Genomic DNA, 19,467 nt, shown 5'->3' on the forward strand with positions numbered 1-19,467 from the left:
CTGACACAATGCCTCAGCTCAGCATCCAAGCTGCTCAGATGCTCTCCATGTTCGGCAGCACTTATCTATGTGAGCAACTTTTCTCCTCGATGAAGGTGACCAAAACATCTCACAGGAGACGTCTGACTGATGAACACCTTGACTCGATACTGAGGATTTCTTCAGCTCAGAGCCTGAGCCCAGACATTGATAAACTGGCATCCAGGAAGAGATGCCAGGTGTCTGGCTTGGGCACATCAAGATACAAGATAGGTTTATTTGTCACACACAAAATCATACACGGTACAATGTGCAGTGAAATTCTTTATGTCCCTGCTACCACAAAATAGGTAAAAATTTAAATATTGCAAAAGAGAACGCTTGTAAAAAAATAATACAATTAAAATTAAAAAGTGAAAATGTGCAGTATTTACATGAATAGATCAGTGTGTAGCAAACTGAGCAGTAATTACCATTTTCTTTATGCACTTTTTTTGCTATTCCAAGGCATGGGCTTGAATGGTTGATTGATTTATTATTGTTTATTTATTTTTAAAATTAGATTAGAATTTGCTATTTAAGTTAGAATGCTGCAGATAGAAAAGAGGCATACGATTTTTATTTAAATTTTATTTAATAAATAAATAAAAATAAATTAAAAATATTTTTTTTTTAATTCAATTTTGCATGTCTGTACTATTAAGTTAGATATTGAATGGTAACACGCGTTGCTTGTTCCATATTCAGTGTTAAAGCAAAAATTGTTTGAGTTCATATTAAAATGTACATTTGTTCAATGTTGGCCCGCGACTTTGTTCAAGTTTTACATTTTGGTCCACTGTGTATTTGAGTTTGACACCCCTGCTCTAGGAAATGCTTTCAATACAGCCATTCAAGTCAACAACCATCTCTTTAGCTTTGTCTATGTTCAAAGACCACCCAATATGGTCATCAGTGTCAGCAAACTTAATGATGTGGTTCGAGCTGTGCATTGCTGCACAGTTGTGAGTAAGCAGAGTGAACGGCAGAAGACTAAGCACACAGCCCTTTGGGACTCCAGTGCTCAGTGTGGTGGTGCTGGAGATGTGGCTCCTGAGGTCTCCCAGTAAGGAAGTCCAGGATCCAGTTGCAGAGGGAGGTGTTAAGGTTCAGCATGCTCAGCTTTTCAATCAGGTGCTGAGGAATAATTGTGGTGAATGCCGAACTAAAGTCTACGAACTGCATTTGTACATAAGTGTCTTTATTATTTAGGTGGGTATGGGCCGCATGGAGGGCGGTGGCAATGGCATCGTCTGTGGAGCGGTTGGGAGAATACACGAACTGCAGGGGGTCCAGGGTGGCAGATGTGTCTTGATATGGCTCATGAGATGTCTCTTGAAGCACTTCATGATGGTGGGTGGCAGTGCGACAGGATGGTAGTCATTGAGGCAGAGAAGATGGTGCTCGCCACAACAGACTGATGAAACATCTGCAGCATCTTGTGGCAGACATGAAAAGACACTGGTAAACTCCCTCGGCAAATAATATAGACGAAGTCCGACAGCAACAAGCTCGATGTCCAAGCTGTAGACCCGCTCTTTAACAGAGACATACCCGGGGTGATACCACCTGTTGTTTACGAGCACGGCGAAGCCCCCTCCTTTCTTTTTGCGTGTCGTGGTGGTGTCTCTGTCTGGAACTGTCTGGAAGCCGGGAATGGTGAAGTTAGAGTCCGGTATCTGCTCATGCAGCCACGTCTCCATGAAACACATGATACTGGACTCTCTGTACTCCCTCTGTGTCCTGATGAGCGCTTCCAGTTCATCCACTTTATTTGCCAATGACCTCACGTTTCCAGTGATGACTGCGGGGATGTAGGGCTTAAAGTTCCTCTTCTTCATCCTCTGTTTAAGCCCTGCTCTGCAGCCTCGTTGTCTCCTTCTTAGCTCCTCAGGTACGGTGGGTCTCCCTCCGGCCAAGAGAGTCGGGTGCCTCAGGGCCATCAGCTGATCGCGGGTGTAAAGAATGCCGGTGGTGGTGCAGGCATGGCTCCCGGTGATCCGGAGAGTTCCGAGTGCAATAACAATTAGGAAAAAGTGTCCAATCCTCTGGAAAAGCATCTCGCTGCAGTGCTTTGCAAAGATGCCCAGAACAGTATAATGATAAAGATAAAAGCTAAAAAACAAATGCAATAAAAATATGAAAACCGTCAGAAATACCTGTAGCTACTACAACAGGCTCCCACTAGGACGGCGCCATCTTTACTGAACTTTTGAAGCATGTGGGAATGATGGCACTGCTCAGGGAAATGTGGAAGATGTCACTGAACACATCTGCAAGCTGCCCAAGAGGGTTAAGGCAGTGTTGGAAAATAATGGTGGTCATGCAAAATATTGACACTTTGGGGTGTACTCACTTTTGTGACATACTGTATATGTGCCAGGAATGATTATGTAAACATGTTCCAGTGCATTTGCCCTCTTGTTGCTGATGAGATTTAGGGAGCACTGATTTGAGATTTGAAAAGTTACACATGAAGTTATATTCCACTTATTTTGTGTACAATTTAGAGAGAAATGCATCTCAAAATTTCATTATAACCCCAGTTCATGCTGTACATTGAGCAGATATCAGCAGCTTCAGAGGCTGTGGGCTCTCAAATGTCAAATAACAGACAAATGACACAAAGACTTTGTCTTTCAACTGACACTTGCTGTAAACAGAAGTGGTTGAACAGGACTCATCCGACAGCTTTGAAAGAGGCATGCTGGGACAGGACTACAGTGTTAGAGCCCAACCTTTATGACACCTTGAGGGAGCTTGTCCAATGAGACAGAAGATGAGGAATCCACCTCAGAAAAACACACTCTCTGCTTTAACTGATCAGCATTCACAATACTCCTCAACCACTCATGTCAGTGCCACTTATCTGGCATTATATAATTTATGGTTACACTATCCATCTATCTGTACATTTTCAACCACATACCAAAGTAATGACTACAAGTAAAAGATTGCTTAGAGCTGAATACAAGAACTCTGAGTTCTTGTAGAACTGTGAGTTAGACGCCTAAACCTGCACCAGCAGTGGACAGACCCACAAATAAAAACTGGGGGCAGAATCATATTCCACCACCTTGACAACCTATAGGAAGAACAAGTGCAGCAAAAACAAAGAACATAAGGACCATTAGCAAAGCATAATAATAATGTGATGATTGATTAAAAATTTAAAGATAATATTGTTTCCTGTCACTGAGGTGAATTTGAGTCAGTGCCGAACTGAAGTCTGTATGACAGGAGTGAACCAGCAGGTTGGGACAGGGGTATGACCTTTTGTTAACATGGTATGTGTGTGACTTAAAACAGATTTTAAGATTTTAAAAGCATCTAGCTTGTTAACTCAAAGAAGAAGAACAAAAGAAGAAAACTGAACAGCCAGTAAGATAGAAGAACTCCTTATCGTCCACGTAGAGAATGAGCTCAACCACCATATAACAGGGACAATAAATGATTGCTATTGCCATATTATTTCATTGTTTTGAGAATATTGCTCGACATGTATGTAAAACATGTATTACTTGTAGAAAGGACTCTTTTGCTTGCAGAATGTAGCAATGCTATCTAAAATCATGCAATGCAATTATGCTAAAAAAACAAAAAAAACCCACAGAGGTCTTCAGTGCAGCAGTATTGTGCAGTCTGTGTGTAAAAAAAGAGGGGACAAGTTCAAAATCAACTGAAAATAAGAAAATATTAAAGTGATGCAGATATGCAGATATTACACTGGTGCGGTGCGGTGCTATCTGTCTTTATTCTTACAACACTGAGATGTTAGTAAGAATAAACACAATGTATTTATTGAATAATGAATGTGTCAAAACAAGTTGTGATGGTCTTTTTAAACAAAAGTTCTGTTGTGTTAAAAAAAAAAAAAGTCAATAAAGGCGCACACACTTACACTCACAAACTTACAAAACTATAATTTGCCATAAACTAAACTGGTTTGGTGCATGTGTGTCTGTCTGTGTGTGTTTTAACTAAAACACACTAAAGTGTGCTCAAATATATTTGGTCATTGTTTATATTATTAATGTTAATGTTACACACACTATAATACGAAGGTCTTGGCAGCCTGCAGTGAGACTGGACAGTAAACAGTACTAAGTATCCAGTCAGAATGTAACCCCATATGTAACACTATCCTTGTCAAACAGTGAGTATATTTGCTCAGTCTGCCTCCACTGCAGGTGTGTGTGTGTGTGTTGTACATGCACTGGACTTTGCAGCAGAGATTGTACTGGACATGTAAAGAAAGAGAGCAGAAAGGGCAAAATGTTCTGAAAAGTGAAGCATGACAGTGATTGCAGTAGAACAAGTGACACAGAGGTCAAGATTAAGAGATAGATGTAAACAAAGAGCTGGAGAGAATGCTGTAATTGTGTGTGTGTGCTCCACACTGATGCTGAATGGGAAACAAGGTTAACTTTCCAATTTACACAAAACATGACTCAGTAGATTCAGCTAAGCTATATTACATCCTCTTATCTTTATAAATTTCTGACAAACAACTTGGTGGGAGTATGTTGCTACTGCTGTCTCAATTTATCATTGGTTGTCAGTGCTGCTGATATGATATCAGGATCTGAGGAAAGACATCCTTAATCTATTTGTCAGTAACAACAATAATGCAATTCAATGTCATTACCTTCCACTAAAACATGTTTTATTACTAGCACATAAACTTCATAGAGAAGTCCAACTGTGTTTTCAGACTACAAAGCTGATGCTCTTTAAAAAAAAAAAAAAAAATATCACTCAATATGGATGAATGTAAGATAAAATATAACAAAATCCAAATGAACACAATGCAACAAGCACAAGTGGCATGTAGCTCATAAATCTCACATAGGTAAGTGTATATTGTTAATTGAAAATGTTTTAGTGTTAGTGATTATTTCTGTGATATGTCACATTATATCACAAAGTTGTGATGACTATTATCATGGAGAAAGTACTGAGTGCCCTCCTCAGACATCGCAGATGAGATTTTCTATGGCAGTGAACTCATTAGTTATGTGACTAAAGAAACAGCTCATGTTTCATGCATTTTAATATCCAAATAGTAGCTTTCCAAATAGTTGCAAGGGGTGGTTCTGGTCTATAATTTAGGAGTCAAATCAATAGGCAAAATGAACGTAATGTGGACTGCATCAATATAAAGCACAAATATGAAGCTGTACTAAGAACTGGATGAAACATTCAAACCCTGATTAAAGGTTGCCTCTCCAAAATTAAAAAAAAAAAAAAAATCAGCCTTCCAATCTGAGTGGAAAAGAGACTGTGAGCTCCATGGGACTCCTTTAGTCATAAATAACAATATCATGTGACTCAGTCATAAAGGCAGTCGTCTTCTATCCATCAGCCAGACCTAAACCAACACTAAGCCATAGCTATGCAACCATTAACAAGTTCAGATATAAAAAAAATCTGGCTTTTGCAACAAGCACAGCCACTGCTCAAGAAGGAGTCTTGTGTGCTTCCCTCACTCCCAAAATCTTTGAATATTGCTGATTTGTTATGGTTTTTTGTTATGGTTGGTTTGATATATTCCTACATAGAACACATTTGTGTTCCCCTAATGCATGTCTGCATGTCTAAAAGTCGTATGCACTTATTTATTTCAGTTCAGACAGTGCACTCTGTCCCTTCACCAAGACGTTACTGACCTTAAAGGCAAACTTGCGGGTGATGTTATCCAAAGGCTCGACTGCTCCAATTTGGAAACTGAGTAGCGGCAAACTGCCTAACACCTTGTCCTCCTTTTCATCTGTGAAAAGGAAAAAGAAAATATGAACACCCAAGGAAGAATCAAAGAAACAGAATAACAATCCAGTACTGAACCAGTATATTCAACCTGCAGGACAAAAGACAGCAAAACAGAGGAGGACTGTTTAGTCCAAACATGAGCTTCTGTCGCTCGGACAGTCTCTCTTCCCACCGTGACAGCTTGATAGAATAGATAGCCATTATGAACCAAGGACTTCTCTGAGAAACAGCGGCAATGCCTCATACACACAAACACACACACACAAAGATCAAGTGGTAATAAGAGCATGGTAAAAAGCAAGAACCAGTGCTGACTAAATAATGGAAAGAGGTATGAAAAGGGATACGCTCCTCTCTCTGTGACTTCCTACCTCTTATTTCCCAAACATGGCTCTGTACCGTCACTGTTTCTGTCGCCGACCGAGTGTGTGTTTGTGTTATGTGCAGGCTTGTACGTAAGGGAGCAGGGAGAGACAGAGAGATCTGAGGGAGGGGGAAGGGCTTCTGCAGTCATACAATAGGCTGATCCCTGCTCTGTGTGAATGTGTTTGCGTGAGATAATAATCAACCCATGTGACGCAGTGTTGAAAGAATCTTGGCCCAGAGCCAACTGTACCTGCTGCTCATTTGCACCAATGAGAAGAGCAGTGTGCTAGAAAAAAGAGAAATCTTTATCTTGTAATTTTGTATGCACGCAAGCATTAAAAAACAGCAGGTAAAGAGACACGTGTGTCTCTCTCGCACTTGTGTCTGCCACACACATTTGAATATTTTATTTTCATATTATTTTATTTTAATATTTTATTGTCTGTATTTATAGAAACATATTATGCAGCACCAGTCCAGGGTGTACCCTGCCTGTCACCCGTAGTCAACTGGGATAGGCTCCAGCTCCCCTGCAACCCTGACGGATAAGCGGTATAGAAACTGGATGGATCGATATTATGCAGCAAATGAGAGGGTTAGGGTTGTATGTAATGTTTAGGTGGGTGGTATGTGTCAAAGCGCATCCACATCACTGCCAGAACCCAGGGTTTCCCTGTAGAACTTTATAAACAGAAGATGAATATTTTTCTCTTTGCCTGTCAGTAGTATTAATGTTGGCTAATTGGTATAAAAGCTGCAGTGACCTAACAACTCTAGCCTTAAAAAAACTTGTCGGTCTACCACTTTGTAAAGACAAAAATATCTGAACCTTGCACTGATTTCTATGAAATTTGTAATATAAAATGAAGCCCACTGACTCTGGTGATTCTCCAATTTTTCCTCCCCTGCCAATATGAGAATAAGTTGTGTGGAGTCTGTAAAAAAAATACACAGTCTGTGTGTAAACAGAAACATCAAAATATAGCTGATCTCCCTGTAACTTTCATATTGGCTCACATGCAATTCTGTTGGCGGACCATCAGCCTTCCCAAGCATGAAAATAAGTCCCATGCCAAACTTCCTCAACTGATATTTATTATGGGCTTGTGAGAAGGTGAGCACCCCCCTTCTCACGGTCTCCCACGAGGGACGCGGTTTTGATAACGTGGCCTGCGAGGCAGCGTCGGACAATTAAAATTAAAAAGACTTTTCGGACTTTGTGGCGCATGTATACGCGGATGCGTGTGCGCACACACATACACACACTCGCACGCACACAGAGAAACTGTGTTTGCCATACACTCACAGTCACCTGCACTCCCGGTCCAGCTCCACTGCTCCTCTGCGGAAGCGCGCGCCGCTGCAGGGGTGGACTTTAATGGGCACAGGGCAAGGGGGCACGGCCCATTGCACTCAGGGGGTTTTTATTTTCTTATGGTGTTGGCTATGTGGTGTTTGTAAAAAATTATTGTATGGTATGTAAATATTTGGTGTTTGGATACATTGAATAATGCCTTATTTATTTTTTTTGTATTTATTTATTATGATTAGCATATTGTATGGACCATTATGTCTGCTGGTAATCCCCTCCACAATGGTTTGGACCGTTTGGGCTCAACAAGCAGCCCTATTTAAAGGAGCCTCATTTTGCACTTGTTGTTCCTTGGAGAACTACTATGTGCTGTTGTGAGAGTTTGTTATTGGTGATTAGTTCCTGCATTATTCCTGCCTTTTGTCTGCCTGTGAAAACCTTGTGTTCCGGGAGAATAAAAGGGCTTTTCCTGGCACCTGACGCTTTGCTGCCTCCTATTTTCAACCTCTTCTGCCTGAATCCGGTCTTGCCGAGATCCCGTTATTCGGGGAGACCACTCTGGTCCCTCACATTTGGTGGCAGCGGTGGGATTAGTGGCCATCGGAGAAGCTGGAGAGAAGAGTTGGAATGAGAGGTCGTGCAGGGAAGCGAGGCCGTGGGGCGCAAGACGGCCGAACTGGGGTGAGCATGGATTTCCCCATCCAGACCCCAGTGGACACAGAGGAGGAAGAAGAGGTGCAGACAGACGGTGAGGTCGGGGCCCAGGCGTCGGGCGGAGACCAGCCCAGTGAGTGTGACCTAGCCACCCTGCATCAGCTCCTGGTCAGGACCCTTCAAGCCCAGGAGAGGGAGGCATCGAAGCAGGAACAGAGATGGAGGGGTGTCCAGCTCCAGCTGAATCAACTCAGGGAAGATGTTGATGCTGACCGTAGACGTCCATCTGCAGCACCGCCTATGCATCAGCCAGGGGGTCTCCATTCCCCACTGGGCGACGTACCAGCAGTAGCTCCAGCAGCACCAGTATCTCCAGCGGCAGCAGGACCAGCTCCTGCACCAAGGGCCTGGTCCAGTGCGGCGATCCCCAGGTTTGAGGAGGGGGATGACATCGAACAATACCTGACCACATTTGAGCAGCTAGCTATGGCTTACCGCTGGCCAAGAGAGGACTGGGCGGTGATCCTGGTGCCCTACCTCTCTGGCAAGGCACGTAGTGCATATGTGGCAATGGACATAAACCATGCGATGAACTATGATCGTGTGAAAGAGGCCATCCTAAATAAATATGAGATCAACGAGGAGGTGTACCGGAGGAGGTTCCATGAACCAGACGTCAGGCCGGGAGAAACGCCTTGGGAGCTGTACACCCGCCTCAAGGATCTCATCAACAAGTGGATTCGGCCAGCAACAAAGACAATTGACGAGGTGATGGAAACCCTTGTCTTAGAACAGTTTCTGTGAACCCTGAACCTCGACATCAGAGTATGGGTGAAGGAGCACAGGGTTGGTGGGGAGGCTTCAGACTGAACCAGTTGTGGTTAATGGGAGGAGGGCTATTGCCCTGTTGGACACTGCAAGCACCCAGACATTAGTACAGCCCCATGTAGTGGAAAAGAGAGACTATTTACCGGATGGAAAACTGAGGGTCTCTTGTGTAAATGGGGATGAACATGAGTACCCGGTAGCTGAAGTATACCTAGAGGTCAGAGGCCAGACTTATAAAATGACGGTGGGGGTGGTTGAGAGACTAAGCCATCCTCCACCATCATCCCTGTTCCCAAAAAACAAAAGCCCTCTGGACTAAATGACTACAGACCCGTCGCCCTAACCTCAGTGGTCATAAAGTCATTTGAACACCCTGTCCTGATGCACCTCAAATCCATCACTGACCCACTCCTGGACCCCCTGCAGTTTGCCTACAGAGCCAACAGGTCTGTGGACGATGCTGTCAACGTAGCCCTGCACTACGTCCTTCGGCATCTGGACTACATGGGAACCTACACTAGGATCCTGTTCGTGAACAGCTCTGCCTTCAACACAATCATCCTAGCTATCCTACAGGACAAACTCTCATAGCTGAGTGTACCTGACATCACCTGCAGGTGGATCACTGACTTCTTGTCTGACAGGAAGCAGCACGTAAGGATGGTGAAGCACATCTCAGACTCCCAGACCATCAGTACTGGATCACCACAGGGCTGTGTTCTTTCTCCTCTGCTTTTCTCCCTGTATACAAACGTCTGCATCTCGAGTCATCAGAATGTCAAGCTCCTGAAATTTGCAGATGATACCACCCTCATTGGACTCATCTCTGATGGGGATAAGTCGGCCTACAGATGGGAGATCGACCGTCTGGTGACTTGGTGCAGGCTCAACAACCTGGAGCTCAACGCCCTCAAAACAGTGGAGATGACAGAACCCACCCCCACCTGCCCCCATCACCCTGTGTGGCTCCCCTGCAGACTGCAGCATATCATCCACTCTGCTGAGAAGGTAATTGGTTGCAACCTACCTTCTCTTCAGGATCTATACACTTCCAAGATCCTGAGGAGGGCAAAAAAGATTGCAGAAGATTGAAGAAGACCCTTCTCACCCCGGACACAAACTCTTTGAGGTGCTCCCTCTGCCAGGAGGCTGTGGTCCTCTCGGACCAAAACCTCTCGCATGAAAAACAGCTTCTTTCCCTCTGCTGTCAGGCTCATGAACAAATGAGAAGAAAACCACTAACACCCCCCCCCCCACACACACACTTTCTTTCATTCTCTCTCTCTTTCCCTCCCTCTCACATTAACACACACAGACACACGCACTTTCCCTTTGCACATCCAGTTCCCTTGCACATCATCACTCTGCATTTTATAAAAATGCACGGCATCTGCAAATGTTTACCTCCACCGTTGTATATACAGATGTATGTATATGTATACTATGTATACAGACTTGCATTTCACTATTTATCATTTTTTATTCTCTTTTCTTGTGTATGTCTGCTGCACCAGATGCCAAAACAAATTCCTCAAAGGTGGAACCTACCTGGCAATAAAAGTTTTTCTGATTCTGAAGATCTGTTCCGCATTTCGCTTTCGGCATGATGCGAGTGATGGCCTCTCCAGTAGCTCCGTCCACTCTTTCTGATAATTGTGTTTTTTTCGTTGTTTTTAACTCTTTGTACACATCAGTGTGTGATTTTTTTTTATCCATCCTATGGATATGGCGCAAATTGAGAGGCAAAGAAGCTATGGTACCCTTGTTTATTCAAGGGAGAACCTTCTCCAATTCCGGACGAAGGGGCGAGCCGGCATTTTTCACCCCATTCCGGCTGAGCTACGGTGGCCGTATCGAGGCTGCCAAGCTGGAGCTAAGCTAAAGGCTAAGCGGTGGAGGTGTAAGCCTGCAGTTCTGTCGGTGGTTATGGGGAACGTGAACTCTGTATCTAACAAGATATCCGGGGACTTTAACCACATTACACTGGACAATACTCTACAGGATTTTTACCAATTTGTGGCCTGTCCCACCAGACTGAACCGGACAATAGATCTCCTGTATGCTAACGCTAAAGAAGCATACACGGCCACCCCCTCTGGGAAAAGCTGATCACAACCTGGTGTTCCTTCAGCCTGAGTACACACCGAAGACATGAAAAAGGGACTTGAAAAAGAAATTGATTTTCATAGACAAGAAAAAGTTAATACAAAAAGTTAATACAAAAATACAAGTTAATGGAGAAATGGAGGGTGTCTCAAATGGATATACAAAATAAATACATTTTTAAATTAAAAAAATGATAAAATGGGTCAATAAATATAGTTGACCAACCATACCTGTCCAGCCTGCTGAAGTAAAGTCTATGTGTGAGAAATACATGATGTTTTGAGAGAGAGAGAGACAGACATCAAGATGCTTGTAGCTGTGGCCATGACATGATTTTACATTTTACATTATTGCCACAATGACTGGAGGTTTAGAGGAAATATAATTGTTCACCATAAACAAAATAACCCATACTGATTAAATAAAACAAAGACTTCACACAACTAAACTCCTCACAACTCAGTGTGTGAGTGACACCTGAACGTAGCTTTTACATCACTAACATCACTAACACCAAACTGAAAGGCTTTGTTGTGAAATACAAGATGCAAAGCTGTGTGCAGTGGATTGCTGTCTGAAGGGGTGTATTGCAAAGAGCAGAATTTCCCCCTCTGTGGGACTAATAAAGGTCTATCTTGGTTAAGACCAACTAGAAAATCAATTAGTCTAGTGTTTACAGTTTTTATTTATTTATCAGGGACAATGCAGTGAACACAGAGGACACATAGTACAACTGATGTTTTGCACATAGAATATATTGCGTATTGCGTTTCACAACTGCAGTCCCTGGTTGGGCTTGTAAAACAAAGTAAAATCAACATACGTCGAAAACACAATATAAATGAATTTACAATATATAGAAAAATGGGGATCTGATTATCATTATCAAAAATGGAGATCTAATTATAATATTCCTAGTACAATGTACCCTCAAACATTCTAAAAGCAGACAAGACCATACATTCATATCAGTAGTGGGTACGATCTTGCTTTGTCTTCAGCCAGTTCTTAGCCGTTACTGTAAAGGTTTTGAAGTCTGTTATTAGTTTTAGCTCATTAGGTAAATTATTCCAAATGTGGCTAACCTTTATGGAGAAAGCTGATTGTCCGAATGTGGTTTTGCTGTAGGATATTTTACAGTTGTATTGACAGAGTGTCTGGTGACTCTGATGCTGTCCTGTCTTTGGATGAATGTGCTCTAGTGCTGTTTTATTAATGCATTTCTATATTAATTTTAGAAAGCAAAGACCAATGAAGTGGTATTTATCACTATTCATTATTAAATCAATAAAATTCATTTTACTTTAAACTAAAGTGATTTCCATATCCTTTATTATGGGACAATGCAATTGTTGAGTGTAATGTCTAAATATGCTTTATGAAGTTTCAAGTTTAAGAGTTCTACTTTATTATGGGACAGTATGATTGTTGAGTGTAATGTCTAAATATGCTTTGTGAAGTTTAAAGTTTAAGAGCTCTACACTGTACAGTTCTCATGTTAGAAATAAACATGATGCATTTAGAGTGCAGTGACCGGTAAAATAAATATATTAACTTGCGCATTTTGACAATCAGCAATTTTCTAAAAGCATTCCTTCACTTGCCTTAATTGCACCAACCATCTTGATTTAATCCGTAATATTTTTTTCACATTCTTCATTGCTCTCCAGTACAACCACCTTTCCCCAATTAATGAAGTAGTTGGCATGTGATTGGCCCCTTTTGTGTAAAAGGAGAGTCAAGTAATGCCTTTCATGTAAATACCTGCTGAAGAAAGTTGTAACACTTATTTACTATGACTGGGTTTTTTTTGTCATGCCAGCTCACACAAGCAAAGTCTAGTGTATAATTAGCCTCACTTGCTTTGAAGAAGACACCCCCCACCCCCTACACACACCCACACCAATTCAGGCTTTGGTGACTGTGTAGATAAATCTTGGTTTAAACCTTTGAAAACCCAGCACTCAATTGTTTGACACCAATGTGAGACACACCAGCACTATCACTGAATATATACACTATAGAATAATGCATGTGATGTGCTAACTGAAGCAGATTAACACATCACCAACACATCATCTAAATGACAACTTGTATAAAGTGATTTCAAACCTTTGTAGTAGAAGAGACATCGGTCAGTGAGGACGAACCACCTCTTGTTCCATTGCTTCACCGCACTGCTGGACTGTGGGAAACATCATTCATTCATTAATTTATTGTTATTATTGTTTTTAACAAATCCCATATAAAAGTATTGTGTGTGTAGCCAGAAGCTTCTTAAAACTCCATTATTAGTTACCAACTACATTAAATACATAAAAGTCCCTCAGTGATTTAGTGGGAGACACACCCTTGCTGTAACAGGTTGAATTTATTTCATTTGTTGCTGAAAGCTGTATGTTACAATGATCTGATATAAACACACTGTGACACAATCCCACATACACACAAACATACTGTTGGGCCTGAACAAACTACTGATGAGTGTTTTTGAAGAAGTACCTCATATATACAGTACATGCTCCTGACTGATTCCACTTGAATACAAGGCAATATATCCCATGAACCCGAATTTAAATTACTATTCAAACATCCCAAATTCAGGTGACCTACAAGACACTGATTTTAAAAAGGTGTGGAATGACATGAAACTGATGACAGGCAGCAGTGTTAGTCCCTCCACTGTGGAATACTGTGTTCTTGCATTTGAGCTCAACCTATTCTTCAAAAGGTTTGACACCATCTCTTCCCTTGTGTGCTCCCATTCGCACCTCTGCTGGAGCCTTTGCTCTCCTCCCCATTAGCAGCCTTACTACCCCCCTCCTTTCAGGAGTGGTTGAAGAGATGCAACCACTCCCTGACACAATGTGTTGGATTACGGACTATCTGACCAGCTGGCCGCACTATGTCAGGGTGGATGGTTGTCATTCTGAGGTCATGCTGAATTAAGGAACAGTTCTGGCACTATTCCTCTTCACACTTTACACCTTGGACTTCTGTTACAACTCTGGTTCCTGCCACCTCTGAAGTTCTCTGGCAACTCTGTGATTGTTGGATGTATCAGCACAGATAATAAGGAGGAGAGAGGACAGAGATAGAGAGCTTCACCACATGGTGCAGCAACAACCACCTGAAGCTCAACATTAGCAACAACAAGGAGGTGGTAGTGGATTATCAGAGGAAGAGGAAGCTCCTTGTTCCTATTTTCATTCTGGGAGAGGAAATGGAGAGGGTTGGGGTGAAAATAAACAACAAACTGGATGGGGCAAACAACACTGACGCCCTCTATGGAAGGGAAAGAGCAGACTGTTCTTTATGAGGAGACTCAGGTCATTCAATGTTTGCAGTAGACTCCAAAAAACTTTTAGCAATCTGTGGTTGCCAGCGCTCTGTTCTTTGCAGCAGTGTACTTGGGAGGCCAACAGCCTGTGGCTGAGTGGAGGATCAGAGACAAGTTCAGAGGCATTCTGGATAACCCAGCTCAACCTCTGCATAACGAGCTGTGGCACCTGGACAGCTACCAACTCATACCACTCAAGAACAGGACAGACCATTTTAGATGCCTACTGCAATGAGACTGTTTAACATCATCACCAGACTAATTGACATAGCCCCTTTCACTGTATACTGCACTATTGCACTATCCACTTTAGGAGAGTACTACTACTGCACTACACTTGCACATATACCATGTGAATGGTCTGTTGTTCATATTTAATACATTAAAGTCTACTTTTATGTATGTGTGAATATATTTATATATATATATATAAGTATAAACACTTATTCTGTCCTGAGATGGTGTAATGCTCAAATTTCCCCTTTGGGAATCAATAAAGGGTTATCTTTACTTATTTTTTCTGATCTTATCTTATCTTACCTTGATGGTACTAAATGGTAGAACATAATTACTTGTTTTCTGTTCTTTTACTTGTATTTATTTTTATATCTCTATCTACGTGAACACAAGGTGGCATATCTGTTGCAGGGACATCATCAAACTACTTGCACCACGGGCTGGTGCGGAGGTAGTGTGTGATGTCATCCACTCAGCTGTTGCTAAATGACAAAGACAGTACCCTGAGGCAATTGTGTTCATCTCTGGGGACTTTAATCATGTGACTCTGGACACAATACTACCTGCTTTCTACCAGTATGTGGACTGTAACACCAAGGTAAAATAGGACTATTGAACTTCTGCATGCAAATGTAAAGGATGCATACAGCGCCACCCGCTGCCTGCACTGGGAAAAGAAGAATCAACTTTATCAACTTTATTGGCAGTATATATATTTTTACATACACACACTGAATTCGTCTTCTGCAATTGACCCATCCTTAGTTGAACACACACATGCAACACCCGGCAAATTACATGCAGTGAAACACACACAGGAGCAGTGGGCAGCATCAGGCGCCCGGGGAGCATATTGGGGGGTTAAGTGCCTTGCTCAAGGGCACATCAGCCGGCTAATAGAGGGGGGGAGTATTTTTCGCATTAATCACTCCACCACACCCAAATTTTTCCTGCCCGTCCAGTGGGGGAATCGAACCGGTGACCCTCCGATCACAAGCCGCTTCTCCAACCTCTAGGCCACGGCTGCCCCCAAACACACAACCTTATTTTGCTTCAGCCTCACTACAAATCAAGAGTGATGAGACTACCCACAACCACATGCTCATTCAGAAAGTGGCCTCCTGAGGCAGAGCAGGCTCTGAGAGATTGCTTTGTAACTACAGATTGGGATGTGCTCCAGTGGTCACACTGTGGGAACATCGAGGAGGTTGTTAACTTCATTACTGACTGCATTAACTTCTGTATGGACATGGTTGTTCCAGTAAGAACTAATTCACCCCAACTCACTCTCACCTCAGAACACTGCACCTCTTAGCCCCTCTTTTGCTCTCCTACTCGACATTAGCACAGAGGTGAATATCCCGCCACCCAAGATCACGGCAGGCCAGGTGTGAAAGAGGCTTCGTCCCAGCAAGGCAGCGGGTCTAGATGGAGCATCCCCACAACTGCTGAAGGCCTGTGCGTTGGAGCTGGTAGACCCTTCAACCTGAGCCTAGAACGGAATGACTTCAGGCTGGTTGCCGTGTCGTTACATGTGATGAAGACCATGGAGCAGCTGCTGTTACACCACCTGAGGTTACAGGTCCGCCACGCCCTCGACTTTCTGCAGTTTGCATACCAGGAGAAGGTGGGAGTGGAGGATGCCACAGTCGACATGCTACGCTGATCCCCCTCTCACCTGGACAGGGACAGCGGTGCTGTGAGGATTAAGTTCTTGGACTTCTCCGGTGCCTTCAACACCATCCAGCTTCTGTTCCTCAGAGATAAACTGACAGATGGTAGTAAGCTCACATGGACTGCCTGACTGGCAGACCTCAGTATGTGTGAATTCCGGACTGCAGGTCTGACCACATGCAAAAGTTTACATATAACACAGCTATCGTGGGCTGTATCAGGAGTGAACAGGAGGAGTAGTACAGGAAACTGATGAAGGACTTTGTCGCATGGTGTGACTCCAACTACCTGCACCTCAGTGCCACCAAAACTGGGGAGATGGTGGTGAACTTCAGGAGGCCCAGGCCTCACCCGGAGCCTGTGACCATCAACGGGGACTGTAAGGAGATTGTACAGACTTACAAATACCTGGGAATGCAGCTGGATGATAAACTGGACTGGACCGCCAACACAGACAGTACAGGAGAGACAAAGCCGACTGTACTTCCTCACAAATATGGCATCCTTCAACATCTACACAAAGCTGCTGCAGATGTTCTATCAGACTGTTGTGGCAAGTGTCCTCTTCTGTGGTGCGGTGTGCTGGGGAGGCAGCCTCAAAAAGAGGGGTGCCTCACCTCTGGACAAGGTAGAAGGTGGGCTCTGTTGTGGGCACAGAGCTGGACAGCCTGACATGCATCTGATCCTTTTCACTTCGCAGAAGTTACAAATTTTAGTCTTGTTCTCTATACTCCCTCTTATTTCATAAATACAGCAGTGTACCTCTGTAAAGTTGGGGGACAGATAAAGAGCCATAGCTAAAAAGAGAATGGTCAAAATCACTTTCGGCTAAAAGTTTACCCTGTGTCCTGTTTTAGTTTTTAGAGCGGGAGAACTAGCATTACACTATACATGTTGTGGAAGTTTATTTATGTTTTACTTTTTCTGTTTGTGTGTGTGTGCGGTAATGGTGGTGGTATGTGTATATGGGAAAGGGTTCTTTCATCTTTGTATTTTAAACAGTTGCTGATTCAAAGAGGAGGAAAAAAGGATATTGAAGCAAATAGTTGTGTTTCTGACTCATTCTTGTTTTGTAAATGTATATATTTAGGTCCTGTCAATAAAGTGAACATGTGTAATTCTTATTCTGTCACTGAAATATTAATTTATGTAATTAAAACTGATTAACTAAAGAGAAACATTTACCATTAATATAATGCTCTCTGTTCTTAAGTGTTTTTTAGGTTAGTCTGTGAGAATGTATACTTTTTTAAATGAAAACTGTTGCATTGCTTTGGGCAAGAAGCAGTAACTTGGTGTAAGAAGTAATTTGGTGGTTTTAGATGTGGTAGTTAGGATTAGCTGTTTGGCCAAGATGCATGTTGTACTAAAGACTTTATAAAGAGTTTTTAAAAAATGACATCAGTACTCACTGATGCATGTTCAAAAGTGAAAAAATGCAACAGACTGAAAAGAGAGTAGACAGAAAATGTTCTACCTGCTTGTACAGCCATCCCTGTTTTGTCACCTCTGCTTTAGGATTCCTGCTCATACAGTTGGAGCGCTTCCCAAATGTGGCTTTTCTGGAAGTATGAGAGGTCTGCAGGCCAGAATAGATATGGAATCAGAAGAGGAAAGACATTAATATATTGGTTTCGTATTTGTTAAAGGCATAATTGTAGAATATTTCTAGTTGCTATTTGTAAACTAACATTCAAAGTTGGCTGCTTGTCCACATCTCAAAGGTTGGGAGAAAGAGCAGGTTGGTTTAGAGAGCGGCAATTAGGGAGCAAAACAGTGAATCAAAGAAATACAATGTGAAGATTATTTCGCAGTGGTTATATTCTTAAGCACAAATAAACAAACCCGCATCTGCACACAACCCCCAAAATTTTGTGTGACGACAGTGAAAGTGCAGGTTTAATCCTTTCCCTGAGCCCCTCTGCTCTGAGTGCCTGCCTGTGTGTAACTCACACAGATATGGACCTGAATCTCTTCATGAGAGGGAGACAGAGACTGTCACCATCAAACTATTAAACTCTGCACTGTGACGGACACACATACTTTTATATATACAATGTATATATGTACACATGTAAATATCTATATTTTTAGATTTATACTTATCTTGTTTTTTATCCTATTTTATATCTTTCACTTTCTTTCTTGGTTGGGAAAACTGCAAGTGCAATGTCTGTACAAACAAGAATTTCCCCTGGGGGATAAGTAAAAGGATTCTGATTCTGATGAAGTGCATAAGGCTGAAAAAGATGTGAAGGAGAACATGTTCACTAAACAAGACCTTTGAAGTGACAACAGCGAATACGACAACATTACAGCTTGACCATTATTGACCATGAAAATGCTATAGTAACATTGGTATCATTGGCCTAAAACTTGTGCAATCAAGGTTTGGCGTACACTTTTAAATTTTGCACCAAATATAAATGAATTGTGTGTGTGCGCTCACCCGAGTAGACTGGGCTTGTGGAGACAGGTCTGACACCACTCTTACACTGTTGCAGTGAGTGATCTTCTTAGCTGCAGTGTTCACCTTTCCATTCATTTCCAAATCACTGTGTCTGGAGAGAAAAGCAAAGGTATGATCCCTCATTGGTGAACCATTGCAACTGCATTCCTGCCCCTTATTACCTTGTAGCCAGCTAAGAGAGTGTAAACATGACTATATTAAATGACCAATACTCTGGACTGACTTGAGATCTAATCCAGTCTACCGCATTCATCACCAGGAAAAAACTCTAGTAGTCGTATTAATAATGGTTCTTGATTGTCAGATGCAAAGTTAGAAGGAATGTGACATCATTTCACTGTTTGACTTGCATGTCAGACACTGCTGTTCACATTGCTGCCAAGAATTAATGCTGGTTTGATTATAATCGAGGCAGTGACAGATCACCTGCCATTTAGACTGGAGGACTTGTTGTCTGACCCAGTGCAGATCAGTATGTCCAAGTCTAATCCACTAATTTAATCTAGCCTCAATCTGGCAGTCTTGGCCAGTAAACTCTACCAGGCTGACCAATAGAAAATAAGAACGCTGCAAAACTGCACGCCTGAGTTTCTACAACCATGGTGCAGCCACCGGAACTGATTGTTTGACTGTGCAAGTCAAACATTCATTCACTCAGATTAGCTATTTTATCTTATTTATCGGTTAGCGTTC

The 19,467-nt window shown here is 42.4% G+C and overlaps 1 protein-coding gene across 3 annotated transcripts in view; it reads right to left on the minus strand.

The window, feature by feature from the left end:
* The window catches only part of plekha6 (pleckstrin homology domain containing, family A member 6), a 134,214-nt gene that overhangs the window by 48,972 nt on the left and 65,775 nt on the right, over positions 1-19,467 (minus strand). Inside the window, exons 1-4 of one of the 3 annotated variants that reach the window (XM_046379873.1) lie at positions 18,754-18,916; positions 17,782-17,883; positions 13,166-13,238; positions 5,688-5,788 (exon numbers count right to left, since the gene is read on the minus strand). In XM_046379873.1, coding sequence (XP_046235829.1) covers positions 5,688-5,788; positions 13,166-13,238; positions 17,782-17,883; positions 18,754-18,897 — 420 coding nt within the window. In that variant the 5' untranslated portion in view covers positions 18,898-18,916. Of the gene's footprint in view, positions 1-5,687; positions 5,789-13,165; positions 13,239-17,781; positions 17,884-18,753; positions 18,917-19,467 lie in introns of those variants that run through there. The other 2 variants (XM_046379857.1, XM_046379865.1) reach the window with 2 other exon arrangements.

This window comes from Scatophagus argus, chromosome 3, assembly GCF_020382885.2.
Source record: "Scatophagus argus isolate fScaArg1 chromosome 3, fScaArg1.pri, whole genome shotgun sequence".
Taxonomy (NCBI): Eukaryota; Metazoa; Chordata; class Actinopteri; family Scatophagidae; genus Scatophagus; species Scatophagus argus.